This window comes from Haplochromis burtoni, unplaced genomic scaffold (assembly GCF_018398535.1).
Source record: "Haplochromis burtoni strain Fernald_Lab_line unplaced genomic scaffold, NCSU_Asbu1 Contig_572, whole genome shotgun sequence".
Lineage (NCBI taxonomy): Eukaryota > Metazoa > Chordata > Actinopteri > Cichliformes > Cichlidae > Haplochromis > Haplochromis burtoni.
This window is the reverse complement of record NW_024582933.1, coordinates 59,895-77,185: the sequence shown is the minus strand read 5'-3', so window position 1 is coordinate 77,185 and position 17,291 is coordinate 59,895. Positions and strand designations below refer to the sequence as shown.

General features: G+C 40.3%; 1 protein-coding gene and 1 pseudogene across 2 annotated transcripts; both read right to left on the bottom strand.

Annotated features, from left to right (window-relative positions):
• Positions 1-2,878: 2,878 nt before the first annotated feature.
• On the bottom strand, positions 2,879-9,935 carry march2 (membrane-associated ring finger (C3HC4) 2). Of its 2 annotated transcripts, none has more exons than XM_014329496.2 (5): positions 9,462-9,935; positions 7,029-7,326; positions 6,481-6,685; positions 5,996-6,205; positions 2,879-5,898 (listed from the first exon to the last, which is right to left on the bottom strand). In XM_014329496.2, exons 2-5 carry the CDS (start codon positions 7,223-7,225, stop codon positions 5,740-5,742), a joined length of 771 nt encoding a protein of 256 aa, XP_014184982.1. In that variant the 5' UTR covers positions 7,226-7,326; positions 9,462-9,935; the 3' UTR covers positions 2,879-5,739. The 2 variants fall into 2 exon arrangements, with proteins under 2 accessions (XP_014184982.1, XP_005948171.1); XM_005948109.2 differs by having other exon boundaries at positions 6,490-6,685; positions 9,462-9,923.
• A 2,143-nt stretch (positions 9,936-12,078) lies between these two features.
• Positions 12,079-17,114, bottom strand: LOC102309505 (annotated as a pseudogene).
• Positions 17,115-17,291: the final 177 nt, after the last annotated feature.

Sequence of the window (17,291 nt, the reverse complement as noted above, 5' to 3'; positions counted from 1 at the left end):
GTGCTTTTCCTCTCTGACTTCTTTACTTCATGCTTTTAATCACTTTTTAGCTGGCTCACTCTGACGTCTTTCCAGTAATTGGGATCTCAGTATCTGACAAAGTAGCCTAATAAGCAGATGACCCGCTCAACCTCCTGAGCCCATAACTGCTTACATGTTAATGTCTCATTCTAAACTCTACTAATGTAAATATTTAAAACTTTGAATTATGCCTTTTTGAAGTTAGAAAACTGGGTTTTCGAATCTGAAAATACAGCTGCTAGTACAGAAATTTAAGTCGAATCAAGTCTTTGATCATAAATTTGATTACTATGTTTTATTCTTGGACCCTGATAGAGTACAATTCAGTTTATATTGCCAAATAGCATCAACAGGGTGCTTTATATTATAAGGCCCTACAATCAGACAACCCCCTCTTTGAGCAAGCACTTAGTGACAGTGGGAAGGAAAAACTCCACTTTAACAGGAAGACACATTCAGTAGAGCTAAGCTCAGTAAGGGGAGGTCATCCACCACAACTGTTTGGGGTTGAGGGCAACAAAATAAAAGACACATTGTGGAAGAGAGCAAGAGATTAATGATTAGATGCGGAGTGGTGTCTAAAGATATAGTGAAAAGGTGAGTGAAGAAGAAGCACTCAGTGTGAAACCCCCTAGCAGCCTAGCTTAGTTACGGGGGGGTTCAGGGTCACCTGATCCAGGCTTCGCTATAAGCTTCAAAAAGGAAAGTTTTAAGCCTAATCTTAAAAGTAGAGAGTGTGTCTGTCTCCAGAATCCAAACTGGAAGCTGGTTCCACAGAACAGGGGCTTGAAAACTGAAGGCTCTGCCTCCCATTCTACTTTTAAATACTCTAGAAACCACAAGTAAACCAGCAGTCTGAGAGCAAAGTGCTCTTTTGGAGTGATATGGTACCATGAGGGCCTGATTAAAGTGAGGTGAAGGATTTCATATTTGATTCTGGATTTAACAGGGAGCTAATGACGAGAAGGCAGTGTGGGAAAAACATGCTCTCTCTGTCTTACCCCTGTCAGCTCGCTTGCTGCAGAATTCTGAATCAACTAAATGGGCTTTTTAGGGAGGTTTTAACTTTTCCTTATCCATTTATACAATGGATCCATCTATACATATACTTTTTCCTTCTGACTGGCTACTGCTTGCAAACAAAAGACCTGAACAGCAGGTAGGTCGGCTCCTCTGCTCAGAGCCAGCTTTGTGCACTTGATGACTACATTAGGGGTATCATCAATACATGCAAAAAACTGTTTTTTTTTTGTTTTTTGTTTTTTTTAACTTGAAACTAGTCATCTTTAGTATGAGCATCCACCAGTGTAACACTGCAAATACACTTACTGGGCACTGGGTAGGAACCTTTACCTTCAAAACTGCTTTCATTCTTCCTGCCATAGATTCAACAAGTTAATGCAGTTCTTCCTCAGAGATTTGTGGCCATACATCCATATCTCCTGTTCCACCACATCCTAAAGGCGCTCTATTGGATTGAGATGTGGTGACTATATAGCCCATTCGAGTGTAGTGAACTTATTGTTTGAGATGATCTAAGGTGTTGGACGCAGGCATTAGAAGATTGGTATGCCGGTGATAAGCATGAAGATCGTCAGCGGTGGGTTGTTGTAGGAAAATCTTCACCACCACCAGTCATCTGATCTGTCAGCACAAGGCAGGATGAATCCATGCTTTCATGCTGTTTGTGCCAAATTTTCACCCTGCCACTCATGCGTCACAGCAGAAGTGGAGCCTTATCGGACCAGGCAACGTTTTTCTAATTCTCTATTGTCCCATTTTGGTGAGCCCATGTGAATTGTAGCCTCAGTTTCCTGTTTTCAGTTGCCAGGCGTGCCACCTGGTGTGGTCTTCTGCTGATGTAGCCCAGCTTCAAGGTTCCCGTGCCTTCCACTATCCTCTTCTGCATACCTCGGTTGTAGGGAGTGCTTGAGTTACAGTTTCCTTCCTATCAGCTCAGAGCAGTCTGGTCATTCTCCTCTGACCTCTGGCATCAACAAAACATTTTCACCCAGAGAACTGCTGCTCACTGGATATTTTCTCATTTTCATTTTCTTTCTTTGGGAAAACCCCTGTACATCAGCACTCAGACCAGCCTGTCTGGCGCCAACAACTACATCATACTCAGAGTCACCAAAATCTAATTTCTTCCACGTTTTGATGTTCAGTTTGAACATCAGCAGTTATCACCATGTCTAAATGCATAAAGTTTATGACATGTGACTGACAGCTCAAGATTTGTACCTAATGAAGAGGCCAGAGAGCGTATATGACAGGATATAAAGAAGCCCCCCTTTAATATTTTAAAAATACATTGGCATTTTTTACTTGAGTATATCCTCTGTAGCTCTTTTGTATCTGGTCACCATCTAGATCATTTAACTTGGAGCAGCGCACCAAGATTTACATCTCTAGAATGCAACTGCTGTCACTGAGAGCAAGACAGGCAAGTAGGAAGGCAGAAGAAACACCTTTTAACATTGCTTTGACTCCTAATAATAACCTGTGAAAAACATTTTTCCTTCCTGGAGAGCAGACCCTCTGCACAAAAACAGCATATTTTGAACTTGTGTTACTCTAAGCTGCTTATGCCGCATGCAGCGGACAGGAAGCAGATACTGAGTGAGTCTCCACGGATACCATAGAAGGACTTGACATTAGCGTTTGGTTTTTTTTCCATTAGGATTAGCAAGCTCACTGAGCTGAGTTTCAAAACAGACTTAATGACATGTCATCGTCACTGCACTAGAAGGACTTGTAAACATCCATTATAACTACACTATATAACATATATGACAATTCCTTACCAACACTACACAAGTGCAGACAAACTGTCACTGACAAATTCATGATCACATAATTTATGATTATGTTTTATTTGCTTTGCAAACATTTCTTGGCTGATTGCAGGTACCAGTACATTGATGAAGACATCCCTTCACCCCACAGCACACCATAAACATTGTAGTATTTAACAATATAAAAAAAATAATAATACTGAGGAATAGCAACATAAATTGCAGATGAAACAAAAAAACCCAACATGCCCAGTTCACAAATGTGTTATAACGCAACATTATTAACATTTGCGTGTTCATTTGTGTGAGTAACAACAAAGAAATCCAAAAAAAAAAAATCCCTTTCTATATTTGCTTTTGCGACTCAAATTTGTCTTAAACGTGTCACAAACATTTTAGACTCTCTTTTTACGTTTCTCTAAAAACACTGTCAGAAATTCTTAGTAGCCAAAAAAGGAGAAGTGTTGCATAGTTTGATGCAACTCTGCAGAGACTCCCAATACAGGAAATAATTTTGCATTGCATCAAAAAAAATCTGTTATTTCTTGCACATCGTACAAACGGATTCCAGTACTTTCTCGGGTAAACACACGGATGACCAAATTAATCATAAGCCTGCAAGGCAGACGAGCACACCGCAGTACTGCAGGGTGTAATCCTTTGTTCTTAAAAACAAATATTTATCTGGGGCAGAACGCGGATCAAACGAGCAGGAGTGAAATGTACCAAAGGGAACTGGTAATGTAAACAAGGAAATGACTCGTTACTGGTAATGCAGCACTGTGAGAAAAGGGAGGAAAACACAAGCATATGTCAACATTCCTCCTGAAAACAGACATCTTTACATGACTAACGCTTCACCACCTACTTAACTGGTAACCTCATTTTGGGTTTACCACATTTATGTAGCATTAACAAAGGACAGGAGGGGAAAATGTACGATGCTTGCTGGAAACTAATAATTTCACTGATCTGATTTGTCTGCTGAATGTTACCACAAGCCCTTTCTAAAAACACATTTCTCTCTGATAAATTTTACATCACCACACATCACATCATGTTAATAAATTACTATTCAAGCCTGACTGATTTAAAGGTAAATATTTAAATAATTAACCAAGAATGATAGATTTAGAATCAAAAGGCATCGCACAGTTTGATCACCATGACAGCGTCATGCATCACCAATTCCTTTCTCGGAATTATAATCAAAAATCCACCAAACAGGTCGTCGTCAGGTTAGTTTTAAACTTATATCGCTTTAAACACCCCCTTTAAGGGGAGGAATTCTTTTAATTGCAACCCATTAAAAGACAAATCTATAAATAAAAATGATTAAAGTATTTCAGACCAATACTAAGCTGAATTGGCTTCATTAGATCCACTGAATTAAATTATTTTTTTAGTAGTACATGTAATGTTGGGAGGGTTTTTTTTTAAATCTACAAGCTTGTCTCCCTGTGGACAGCCTACAGCATGCGTTAAAAAGCAATCAGACATCTCCCTGTAACCTAAATTAAGCATAGAGAAGAAACAATGTTTCACATTACAAAAACTGGACCATCATATGACCCGGAAATCTGAATACCAGGCACACGCTGTAGTTTGTAATAACTTCAGCTATCTCCCAACTCTACCAACACAGCCAGTTCCAGGCGAGTCTGGTCAGTAACATCAAAATGCTGGCGGTTACCTTTAGGGTTTACCAGCACTAAAAATCCCAGATTAAGAAAGTTTCTCATCACATTAGACCAAATGCTTAATCGTAACTTAAAGAACAGCAGGAATTCTCTGACTGTTGCGATCATGAAAAAAAAAAGAAAAAAGGAAAACGCCAAAAATGAATAACAAGCAACACCGATAACGCTTTTGTACACTGCCCCAGCCACCACACCAATACTCGTGATGGAGTTTCTATCCATCTATATAAATATAAATACCTACTTGTTACATATTGATAGTACAAGAACCTCTATGAGGACACTGTTAAACCCTACTTCAGTAGGAATAGGAAAGTCATTCGTTCTTAAGTGGTTTAAAAAATGATTTTAGAATACAATAAGAGTAAAAAAAAATATTAACAGTGCTGCTTGCATGCATAACTGTGCACGTTGGTAGAACTGTCTTCGTGTACTGCGAAAACCTCGATGTCCACAGTGTTTTATTGCACAAGTCTCTGCTTTACAAATGTTATGCAGCCGCCTGGTCTCGGATGAGATGATGTAAAAGCTGTGAGTTAAAAGATTCCACTCAGATGACATATCCAGATGTGACTATGAAATAAAAATTAAAGATCAAAGCTTTTTATCTTCACACTACAGACTAATATGTGATTATACAACGAGATCCTCAGTGGGCAGAGAAGAGAAGCCCCAAGTAGGTAAGTGCGTGCCCACGTAACACACGATTAAAAGGCGTATGTAGCAGTTGCTTTTATCATCGCAATACACAATGAGTAGACGTGCTATACCTGACCATCGATGGGTTGTTAAACCAAGCAGGACAATCATTCAATTTCACAGTCCTCTTTAACAAGTTTACTCGATCCATCTTGTTTTATGCTGTCAGTTTTAGCCAGTCATGTTGTCACATCTGTGATGATGAGACAGCTCGGCTCCATTTCTGCATGCTTCCACCACCTTCACCGTTCCTCAGTGCCTTTGCATAAACTTGGTCAACACCTGACACGAGGACAGGCAGATTCCTTTAAAATGTGCTAATTCCTGCACCCATGTGAGGATTATAAAATGCAATGTGAAAAAATATGAGCCCATGGTGCAAAGAAAAAAAAAAAAAAAGCGACACACACAAAAAAATCCCCACAGGTGTTTCTTCAAAGTCAAAACTGTGGGCAGGTTGCATCGGGAATCAGCCCTCATACGTAAAAGATGTAATAATCATCGACTATCTCCGTTTGGTCTCATACGATGCTCTCACTGGCCGATTTTTTCATCAGTTTATTAGAGAGCAAGGAATGCTGGGAAGAGTTCGACTCCTTGGCTTCGGGAATGAGCAGACGTACTTTCTGGTTTGTTCTCCTCCACTCAGAGTACAGCTGACAGTGGTAGCGGAATGATACCTGAAGAAAACCGAAGTGCAGCATTATACATCAACCTTTCCAAGTGAAAATGTTTGCTTTACAGTAATAATGGATGGGAATTCTTTTTTTTTTTTACCAAAGTCCAAAGGACGTAGATGGTGAAGAGGGCAATGGTGAGGGCAATGAGGCCCACAGCCTGCAGCCAGCTCCTCAGCTGAAGATGATCCTGAGCGCCCCTCAGGCAAAGCCAGCCAGAAATAGCTGCTAGAGGAGTGATAAACAGGAAGCACACCATGTCACAGAACAGTGTTCTCTTCTCATTACGGGGGCCGGGATCTCGCAGCCACTGTGGGGTAAGAGGTAAGAGGGAAGAAAAACAGAAAGAAGTCAGACTGTGGCAGAAACCAGGTAAAAAGAAAGAAGCTAATGAAGAGAAAAGACATTCTGCATTAACAAAGAAGCAAGCAAGCAAGCAGAGAGAGATGTAAAACAAGAAAAAGACGGATAAAAAGCACCATCACACTTTCATACATACACACTCATTCACAACCAGCAGCCCAACCACGATGAATAAAAAGGATGAGAAGAAGGATTGTTGCAGACAAGGCAAAGGGCATTGACCTTTGTTACCTCTGTGAGGGGCCTCGGTCGGCGCTCGATGCTGAACTCTGTGTGGCAAAGCTCACAATAGCTGGTATTGGAGGACGACAGCCACTTCTCTAAGCAGCTCTTGTGCACTGTACCCAAAGTGCCTGTGCAGTCGCATGGAGACAGGAGACCCTCGCTGCTGCCTCCTTCATGGCAAATACGGCAAATGGGACCATCACTGAGATAAAAAATATACAGAGATTTTTATAAATGGCAGGCATCGTCTGCATGAAACACAGCAAAAATGTTTTACCATTCTATCCCAAAGAGAATAATAATAATATTCAATGGGTGTGTAGTGAAGAAATGTGAAAAAAAACCCACAAAAAACAAGAAAAATGGAGAAGTGCGTTGTCTGAAATAGTGTTAATACAAGGCATAATCACAAGTTTAGCAACTATAGCAAAATATATATATATATATTTTTCCTATCTCTGGAGAAGCTGCCATCACAATACAATCCCATTCAAAGTTTACCTGTGGAACATCTTACAGCAATAACAGTAATATTCTTAAAGTACCTTTGTGCACTCATTGGTTTGAGCACAGAGGACAGCAACCGTCCATCTATGGCTGTGACCTGGGTGACGTAGAGCGCCTGGCACCCGTCACCGCCCGCTTCCTCCACGCTCTTCCACAGGCCTGTGTTGCTGGCACAGTCACACAGAGAGCCGGGGAGGTGGCAGCACCCGCCGGTCGTCATTGTTACAGGGTCCATTCGCTGGCAGCACGAATGGACTGGAGGGTGTGAAGGGTTGGAGGTGAGGGGAGGCTGGGGGAGTGCCAGGCACAAACTGCTCCTGTTTTTCTCTAGTGGCTCTGCAGAGAAACAGACACACACAGACAATGCATTATCGTTTTTTAAAAAATGTCTGTGGTGGAGAGATAGCAAGTAATTTTACTCCAACTACTAGAGAAACCCAGGTTTACTCTGCAAATGCTCAAACTAAATAAATGGATCAAGGAGACAAGTTTTGTTTTAAGTAAGTTTTTTTTGTGTGCTATAGTGTGCACTTGTCCATTAATACTTTAGTGTCCAGATTAGGCTTGTCGGAGGGAAGTTCTGGGTTTGGAAAAGGAACTTATGGAAATCAGCTACAGTACAATGCCTGCACTATCATGATGAGTCATTTTATGTTTGCTATATTATGCTTACAGTCCATCTGTTTTTATTGACCTTCATGTTCATGTTCATGACTAGCAAACAACATGGTATTACAGTTTTGCAATAACCCAACTCACCACTTCCCTCTTAATGTTTCTAGTACTGTCAGGGAAGTCGGTAACTGGGTTACTAACCAGATAACTGATCAAACAGACACTGACGTATAGCATTTTTTATATATAAAAATGTGATAGTAGACCAGAGTTTGTTCGTCATTTGGCTCACTGCAGTACTGTGACAGAGTTACTTAAATGTCTGTAGTCTGTTTCACAAATGATTAATTTCCTACCACGTGGGAACGGCTAAAATTATCCAGAAAAGACGTTCCGTCTTTTAGAAGAAAGCTGTCCGTTTGGAGGTGGGCCAGTTTGCCCAAAAGCAGCTGCTAATCCATTATAAAACCAAGTGTGAGGTCAGTGACAGTGAATGTGATGTGCAGCAGCCTGATAAACAGCTGTCTTAACCCAGATAACCCTTAACAACATTTTTTCTTGCTGTCTCAAAAATGTATCCTATTCTGTACAAATGAATTAGAACACAATAAGCAAAATTTAAATACACTGATTACAAGCAATAAAATAAGAAACAATAATTTTAAAGTAGCATGTTTGATATATATGGAACTTTAATGGGGATTTGGGGGGAATATTCACTGAAAATACTTATCAACTTACTTTTAAAGAACTACTGAGCTACTAGTCTATTGTTTATGTGGGTTAACACTGGGCTAGTGTTGATAATAAAACCTCTTTAGCACTGTACATACCCTTGGTAAACTACAGCATTTATACGCAAACCCAGTATACTCTTCCATGTCCAACACTTGTTTTTCAAGAGGAGATTTGACATGACAGCCAGTGCAGAAATGTTTGTGTCTGTTTATGAGATTTTGCTGTTCAATCAAACAAGAATTTAGACAACATCTGGCAATGAATGCTGTTTCTAACCCTCGCAACTGAGAAAAGATGATTCAACTTAAGTCAAGCATCTCACTGTTTAAATAGAAGTTAGACAACAAAGCCCTTTTATGATTATTTATAGCTCGTTGTAGTTGAGTCACAATCTTATGCACTTTGATTTGTTAAATCCTGAATTAACAGAGCCAGATGATGAACAGCTTTGTGAAGCCGAAGAGCATTTTTTCCCTATTGCTGCTTGGTGTTATTGTTTATGCATACGGAGATTGGGAGGGGGTACGTCAGGGGTGATTAAGAGGTACAATCCCTGACCTAAATAAACAAAGAGGTAACCCCAAATTAAGGCAACCGCTGACTCTATTAAGCTATTGTTTTCCGAGTCTTTTAAATATCAGCTGTGTGTATGGATTCGTCAGCTGGGGAACATCAATGCAGGGATTTTGTCAAGATCAAACAAAAATTACACGTTTGAATGAATGATTAATGATGGGTTTCTTACAATGATAAACCCTCATACATTAATATGCAGTTAGCTTTGGAACTGGGGCATTTTCCTTCACTGTGGCTCTGTTACAGGAACTAACCGCTGCAGACAGATGTGGGAATTTGAACCAGACTATTGTCTGGATCAGAGTTGAATTATGATACTGTACAACTGCGCGGCAACTCAAATTAGCTGTGTGTATCTCTGCTGTTCTTTACACACGAATAACTACTATCCAACTTCGTCACAGTGAAAATGTCGTTATAAAGAAGCATTTTCTAATCAGTTTCACTTTCACGGCAGCTGTGTTGTTTGCTAGCTGTCAGCGAAGTGCTTAGCCGTCCGCTTGGTGGAAAAAAGCAACAAATAAAAGCTAACAGCTACTCACCCGTGACTTCTTCTTCTCCTCTTTCTTCTTGGTGAGGTTTTAGTCCTGTTGTCCGAAAAAGCTCGCATTTCCTTCTCTATTCATGTTTAATAACTATGTATGAGTGAACAGCACAGGCGGCTAACGATGAAGGCTGCTCAGTGTAGGGCTACACCAGCTAGCAGTTCTCAACAGATAACAGTCAGGCCAGGCTTCCGCTTTCCCTGGGCTTTAAATACAACCCAGAGGGTCATCATCATCATCAGCTGCCTGCGTCTGCGGTGAAGAAACAGGGCGTCTCAGAGCACAAACAAATCCCGAAGACGGCTATAAATGTGGCCGCAAACAGCAGCGTGCCAAAGGGAGGGGCCCCAACAGGAAACATGACAGGCTCAATGAGACCGGAACACTTCACAATTCAACACAATTCAAAACCATTAACCCACACTGTTTAACACATCTGCATTTTTAAATCAGTTTTTATTTCACTTTAAGTTTTGTTTTGCTTCAGTCAGTGACTTTCCTCTGTTTAGTTTATAACAGTTTAAACGGCCTCATTTTTGAACTTTAGCTGTGAGCAGAATGTGAAGAAATATCCACTGTGACTTCTCTCTCTAAACATCTATGTACTGTGTTGAAGAGATCTGTACTAAAGTTGGGCCTGGGCTGTATTTCAGTGTAATACCAGTTTGTACCACGAGATGGTGCAGCGAGAAAACGTAACCTTAAACATGCAAATAATTAAATCACATCATTTATGATACTGTGCAAAAATCTCGATTCGCCCTTCATTTCTTTGTTTGCTTCCATAAAGTCAAACTGAAAACTGTTGATCTTGAGCAACTCGTTTTTCCTTTTCTCTGCCTTGCACCCATCTTCAGAGGAGTGTTTTTTGCTTGGTGAACTGCTTACAACCGAGCTATGTAACATTCACGCATAAAAAATGCTTTAAACTCAAGGGATGAACCAGTGTCATGTCTATGCGTAACATGACAACTTAGCAAAGAAATAATTTTAAGTTTATGTTGAGACACGTTGTTACTAAGAGCCTATTTAAAGCTCTTTGTAACAACTAAGATTCTATTTTAATCTACAAAAAGTCCCAAAGATACCAATTGGACAGATATAAAATAGTATTTATGCACCAAGAAGGTGATCTCAAAGCTCTATTAGCCAAAAAATTAGCACATCTCAGTACTGTACGTACTGAACCTTGAACTTTTTGAAGAAACTGGACAAGTGGAGAACAGAAAAATGTCACAAAGGTAATGGATGTATACACTTAGAAAAACAGTGTCAGAGTTTGAGACTGTGGCCTGTAGAACTATGTCTGAAGACTACTTAAAGAAACTACAAGAAAGCTTGCCTCAGAGTTCACACTGTGTTGAAGAACGAAGGTGGCCAATTAATGACTCTGAAGCTCATTGGAAGTTTTCTTTCTTTAGCCTAATATTTTCATTTAAAATATATTTTTCCCAGCTAAAATGACATACATCCCACCAAATTGCATAGTGATTCAACACATATTGCGGTCTATAATAGCCACAACTATTAATAGACTATGTCTTTAAACTAACATATCGTTAGCTTCATAGCATAAGTGCCTAAGTCATTTTTTTGTGTTTTGTGTTTCAGACGGACAGGATGATGCAGCAGTGGTAGGGGAGTAAAGTTAGGCAAAAATCTCAATTTGACCAAAAAATGACTTAGGCACTTATGCTATGAAGCTAACGATATGTAACCAAAGTCATTAACCCAAGCAGGAGTAGAACAAATTCATGATCATAGTGTCTGTTTGAATCAATGACTGTATAATAGAGGTGCAATGGCCTCATTTAAAATCCAACAGAGCAGCTTTTCAGCTACTGAGGAAAAACCTGAAACCTTCTTTTACACCAGTAACACCCTCAGATGCACCTGGAAACCCTAGGTGCTTTTCAAAAAGTTAACCTATGTACTTGAGGTCAAGGTCATTGAGATTCCAATTTGTCCGAGATGTTTATCAGATGTACTCATGGCATGAATTTGAAAACCTTATGTCATCTCGCTCTTGAGTTATAATGCTCACAAACCTTGTCGTCAATGCCACCTGCTTTCTCATAGTAGTGTATTCTCAGAATTGGCACTTCTTGTTTTAAATGTGCTTTGCAGACAGAAAGGCCTGCCCTGAATGTGCACTGAGATGTTACATGTAGTAAACTATCCTAATTTTATCGCTTTAACCTTATTTATACATTTCTAATAATTTTGAACACAACCTAAAAAAAGTAGGTTTGTATCCCAAATGCCTAAGAAACCCATCTGTCAATTATTAAAACAACCCAGCTTAAGGTATGAGTAAACTGAGTAAGGGATACCAAAATAACTGTCTGCTGTATGGTCATATGGACAGGTTTTAGTTACGATTCAGTATTTTCTGGTGTAATGCAAAAGTAGGAAAAAAGATTATATCTGCTCAGATTAAATTCACATTTAAATGTATGATATGCTTTCTTATGAACACCTAATGCATGACAGCACCTCAACCAGATGGGTGGATATATTTTTTTCCACCCAAGTATGAAAACAAAATTTGCATTTCTGATTTTCACTTCCATTTTTTCAAGTAAAACCCATTAATGTTGCTGAAGTGAAAGCAGTATGTGGGGAGTATTTATTTATTGGTTTTCCACAGATAATGTTCTGAGTTTACAAACTTTTATCAATTCCTGTTCAACAGTTAGGATTAATGACAGCAATGGCTTATTCGGTACAGAAATGTAACAATTTCAACTTCATTTTTCCTTTTCTGTCAGCATTGTTTTCCTTACAGGTAGCAAAATGCTACCTGATGAAAATTTTATGCCATTTTGAAATATAAGGTTCCACTGAAATAACTGGACTCTAGTGCAAAAAACCCCAATCTAATTCTGAAATTAAAGTTTATAACAATGCATCTCCTGTGGACCGTTACACATTTGTTGCAAATAGCCTGGACCTTTTAGCAATCACCTGCAATCGTAACATCCTTGAACACGGTGAAATGAGCTTCCCCAAAACTGATTCTGATAGTTTCCTTTGGTATGTTTGTGTACTAAACTAAAATTCATTCACTCACACACACAAAAACAAAAATGTGTCATGTGTTTCATGCTTGCCTATAATGAGTCAGTCATTCATAGCCAGTCTGGTCCCAAGCTCATGCTAATTTCATGCCAGAGTGGGCACACAGCACAAAAGAGGAAAAAATTAAAGAGGCAACCAGAAACTCTTGACAGACCACACATCAGCACTCCAAACGAACCTTCCTCTCATCTCCTCTTCTGTACCCACATTGCAAGACAGGCAGAATCAGGTCAACCCGACATGAAAATGAGACTCCACTATAGCAGATTAGGCTGAGAAAAGGAACCAAGTAAAAACACCTCTGAGCACTCATAAACAGGCCTACCGATCCCTCGCCACTCCTTCAGCAGGAGTGGGTCAATAGGATCATCACCTAGTGAATAAAAAAAGATTGTAGTTAACAGCTTAACAATCGTCTTTCTTCTCAGTTTTCGTATTTTAGACAAGTTGTTTTGACACGGGACTCAGACGCACAAAGAAGAAAACAGCATAAAGGAATGTCAAATCTAAGAGTCTCTGTGTCAAACACTTCTGAACCCATGAGGGTAAGATGACAGCATCTGACAGTAGAAGGGAAAAGAGAAAACTCTGACACAAAGTCAACCAGAAAAAGAAAAAAGGAGGGTCACAGGCTTTGGCAGCAGGGGAGTTTGTTGCCCCTCTGCCCATCCATGGTTGGGGGGACACTTATGTCCACTACATTGTTGCCTGGAGAATCTTCGTGTGCAGATCTGTCTGATATTTGCTTCTGAGATACGATACGGTAGATTTCTAGGAAAGAAAACAATGGCATAAGAGGAGGTCTAACAGTAGAGTACCTGGATGATTATTGAGTTGAGTTCACACTTTTTATTTTTTACCTGTGAGAATGCTCTTGAATGCTTCTTCTACGTTAGTGGAGTCCAAGGCTGAAGTTTCAATAAATGAAATAGTGTTCTTTTCTAAGGTTAAAAAAAAGAAAGAAAAGGGATTTTTATTTTACAGCAATTGAACTGAATGTTACGGAGCTACTTTGACTGCTCCAAAGCAAAACAAAGAACACTCAAAAATCCACCTGCAAATGCTCGGGCCTCATCAGTGGGCACGGCCCTGAGATGTCGAAGGTCGCTCTTGTTTCCAACCAGCATGATGACGATGTTGTTGTCAGCATGGTCCCTCAGCTCCTTCAACCAGCGGTCCACATTCTCGTACGTCAGGTGCTTCGCAATATCATAAACTAGGAGAGCCCCGACTGCGCCCCGATAATACCTGATGAAGATAGAGGTCATAAAGCCATCATTATCAACTAACTTTTTAACATTAACATGGTTTAATATTAGTTTAAACCATAAATAGAACTTACAAGCCAAATGCATTTTCTTTTACACTTGCTTTGATTATAATTGGTGACTAATGACAGCTTCATATAAAGACACTAAGGTTCACAATCATTTCCATCCCCACAGAAATAAGGAGGACAGACAAACAATACAAGGAAAACAGAACAGGACCCAATGATCCAATGGAGCAATGGCTTGCTGCTTTTGCTGAAAACAATAGTGCCACCAATCTGACACCACAAGACTCCAGCATCTCCAGCAGGATTTCTTGTATTGCATTTTATACATATAAATGTAACGGGTGTATTAAAAAATCATTTATTTTTTGCTTTGTCAGCATCGTTTATGTACATATGTATATATCTATTTTCTGTATTTATATTTTTGGAGCTTTTATTTTGTTTGTGTGACCTTTGACTTCCCACAAAGTCATTTCGCTATTCTCCTCAGTCACCCAGAGGCCCTGCTGAGGAGAGGTGAGTGTACGCTAGTGTTCCCGGTTACACAGCAATTAAACACAGTTAAGTGATTCAAGGATTACTTGTTCCCTTTATGCATTTTGTCTCACGGCTTTGTTGGATGTTTTAGTGTTAACTGTTGTTTCCCTGTCGAGTACAGCACTTTATTGTAACATGCTAATTTGCCGATCCCAGGTTAGGGCACAGGCGCATGCAGGTGATTTCTCATGTGGTCCGCTATTCTTCTCTCTCCCTTAAAACTGTGCATGCAGAAGCCCAGTTAAATTTGCTGCACCGAGTTGTTTTTATTTTGAACAGTTTTGGGAGAATAAACCCACCCCAGCTGGCAAAGCGAGAGTTGACTCCTCTCATCATTCACACAACACAACGTAGGAACAAGGCAATCAGAGTATCAGGCCAGACTGGCTACATAAACAGCTGTTACAAAAATGGTTCCTCTTGGGTGATTAATTCCTCCTGATAACAAAAGGAATTTGGACAATTAATTTATTTAAAACTGGTACCAGGTCTATTACCCTAAGGGGTTCAAACACAATTATTAGCAAAGACACATCTCATTATACATGTCTAAGTGTGTGAACATTACCCTATAAATAACCATTACTAACGTAGCACCTTAAGTAATGCATACGACAAAACAAACTCACGCTGAGGTGATGGCTCTGTAGCGCTCCTGCCCAGCTGTGTCCCAGAGATTTGAGCTTTTATCGTCTTGCCGTCCACCTGAATGCTGCGGGTTGCAAACTCCACCCCGATGGTGCTCTTGCTCTCCAAGTTGAACTCATTTCTTGTGAAACGGGACAGCAGATTACTCTTCCCCACTCCAGAGTCTCCAATTAGTACAACTAGAATCAAAATACACACCATACACATGAAAAAACAAAGCAAACAGTAGACCTGCTGTGTCAGTGGTCTACCATGGCTCACTTAAGGCTGCAGCATTCCCACCCCTGTGACGGTGCACAGCCAGCCCATTTAAGCCAGTCAAACTCGCCACAGCAGATTGCCTGCCCCCATCTCACCATATCCCTAACCCTAACATCCTCCTCTGTCACACCAACCCTCTGCAACCTCCTCTGAGGTTTTTCTCTTTTTTTCCTCGCTGGCAGCTCCATACTCAACATCCACCATTTCTTCTCTGCACATCCAAATAATCTCAGACTTGCCAAGCTTTCTAAATCCCTCTGATGTCCTCATTTCTAATCTTATTCATTATGGTCCCACCCAATGAAAATTTTAGCATCTTCAGCTTTGCCTCCTCCAGCTCGACCTCCTGTCTACTTCTCATTATCACCATTTCCAAGCCATACATCACAGTAGGTCTCACTACCATCTTGTAAAGCTTTGTTTTCACTTTTGCTGCTGTCTTTCTGTCACAAATCACACCTGACACTGGTCTCCATCCACTCTACCCTGACTTGACCCCAGGTATTAAAACTTCTCTACCTCAGCTATTTGCATGCTTACCTAATCACCTTTCTCCCTCTCATTCACAGAGGTACTCTGTCTTGCTTCTACTGACTTTCATTACTCTTCTCTCTTAGTTCATACAGTCACCTATCCAGGCTCTCTTCCAGCAGCCACGTACGCTTACTACAGATCACAGTATCGTCTGCAAACATGACAGTTCACAGAGACTCCTCCCTGGCCTTATCTGTTAGTCTGTCCATCACCACTGCAAACAAGAAGAGGCTCAGGTGGATCAGACGATCCGAACCCAGTGTCACCACTGGCTCACTGCCCTCATACATGTCCTGCACCAGCCTCACATACTTCCCTGCTACCTCTGACTTCCTCATAGAGTACCACAGTTCCTCTGTATCGTTTGTTTTCTCTAGATCCACAGAGACACAGTGAAGCACTCTCTGACCTTCTCTACACTTTTCAAAGAAGGCATCACATCTGTAGTGCCATACCGTTGCTAACTTATCATCAGCTTTGTTTTTATCCTAGTTTCCACAACTGCTTCCCCTTTTCTTAATGATGTGGCTCATCAGCTTTAATATTTTTAACACTTAAAAAAAATCATTTTTTTCAACACTGACATTTTCAAACTGACGTTACGCTAGAATTTCACTTTGGTCATGCACACCACCTTCACTAATATAAGACATATTTTGTCTAATGTTAACGTGACGACAAACAAATCTGATGATGTCAGAGAGAATAAAATGACATTAATTATTCCTGTTAGGCATACTCAAGGTCGTTATCACCAAGTTATCCAGCTAATTGATTTACAGATCAAATATAATCAGAACATGGGTTCGTTTCAGTTAACTTCAAAGTAGGAACGTCGTTGTAATGTTAGCGGCTAGCTACTTAAACACACTTTAAGCAGCCTGACAGCTGCCGTGTCTAAACTTACTCACTGGGATAAGGTGTATCCTAAAGCTAGGGAATGCACATTTGTTCACTGAATTTCCAAACTCTACCTGCAGCAGCGTCAGTTTTTTCAGCAGGTATCGTTTCATCGTTTGCTACTTTGCTACCAGTGGAGCTAACTTTAGCATTACTGACTTCCTCAGTTGCTCCTGTTGTTACCGAGAGCCATATTAAAGACGACCGAGACGCTGACATTCATCCCCCTTCAGAGATAAACTTACCTTTGAACAGGTAGTCGTATTCATCGTCTCGGGCTCCCATTTTAGAAGACTTATTTTTTTAAACTTTAACACAAACAACAACAATAACAACAACAACAAGCTTCTCCACCAGCAGGTAACAACCAGCAGGCACCGCCTTCTAGGAAGAGGAAAGGCACGTGAGTTTTGCAACTTCGAGTTAGGCCAATTGAAAAGTTAATCTCATTGACTGACAGACAAATCCACCAATCACATGTGTCCTTTGAAGATGCTGGCCAATCATCGTGTACCTTGAAAACACGACTACCATCGCAGCCTTTGTTCTCCTAATTTGGATGCTCGGAGCCTTCAGAGCTCGTCGAC

Coding starts and splice junctions, on each gene's coding strand:
- march2 (XM_014329496.2), bottom strand. CDS start 7,225: ATGGACCCTGTAACAATGACGACCGGCGGGTGCTGCCACCTCCCCGGC. Junction 6,686..7,028: donor AAACCAATGAGTGCACAAAG/GTACTTTAAGAA, acceptor TTTTTATCTCAG/TGATGGTCCCATTTGCCGTA. Junction 5,899..5,995: donor TCTACGTCCTTTGGACTTTG/GTAAAAAAAAAA, acceptor GGTTTTCTTCAG/GTATCATTCCGCTACCACTG.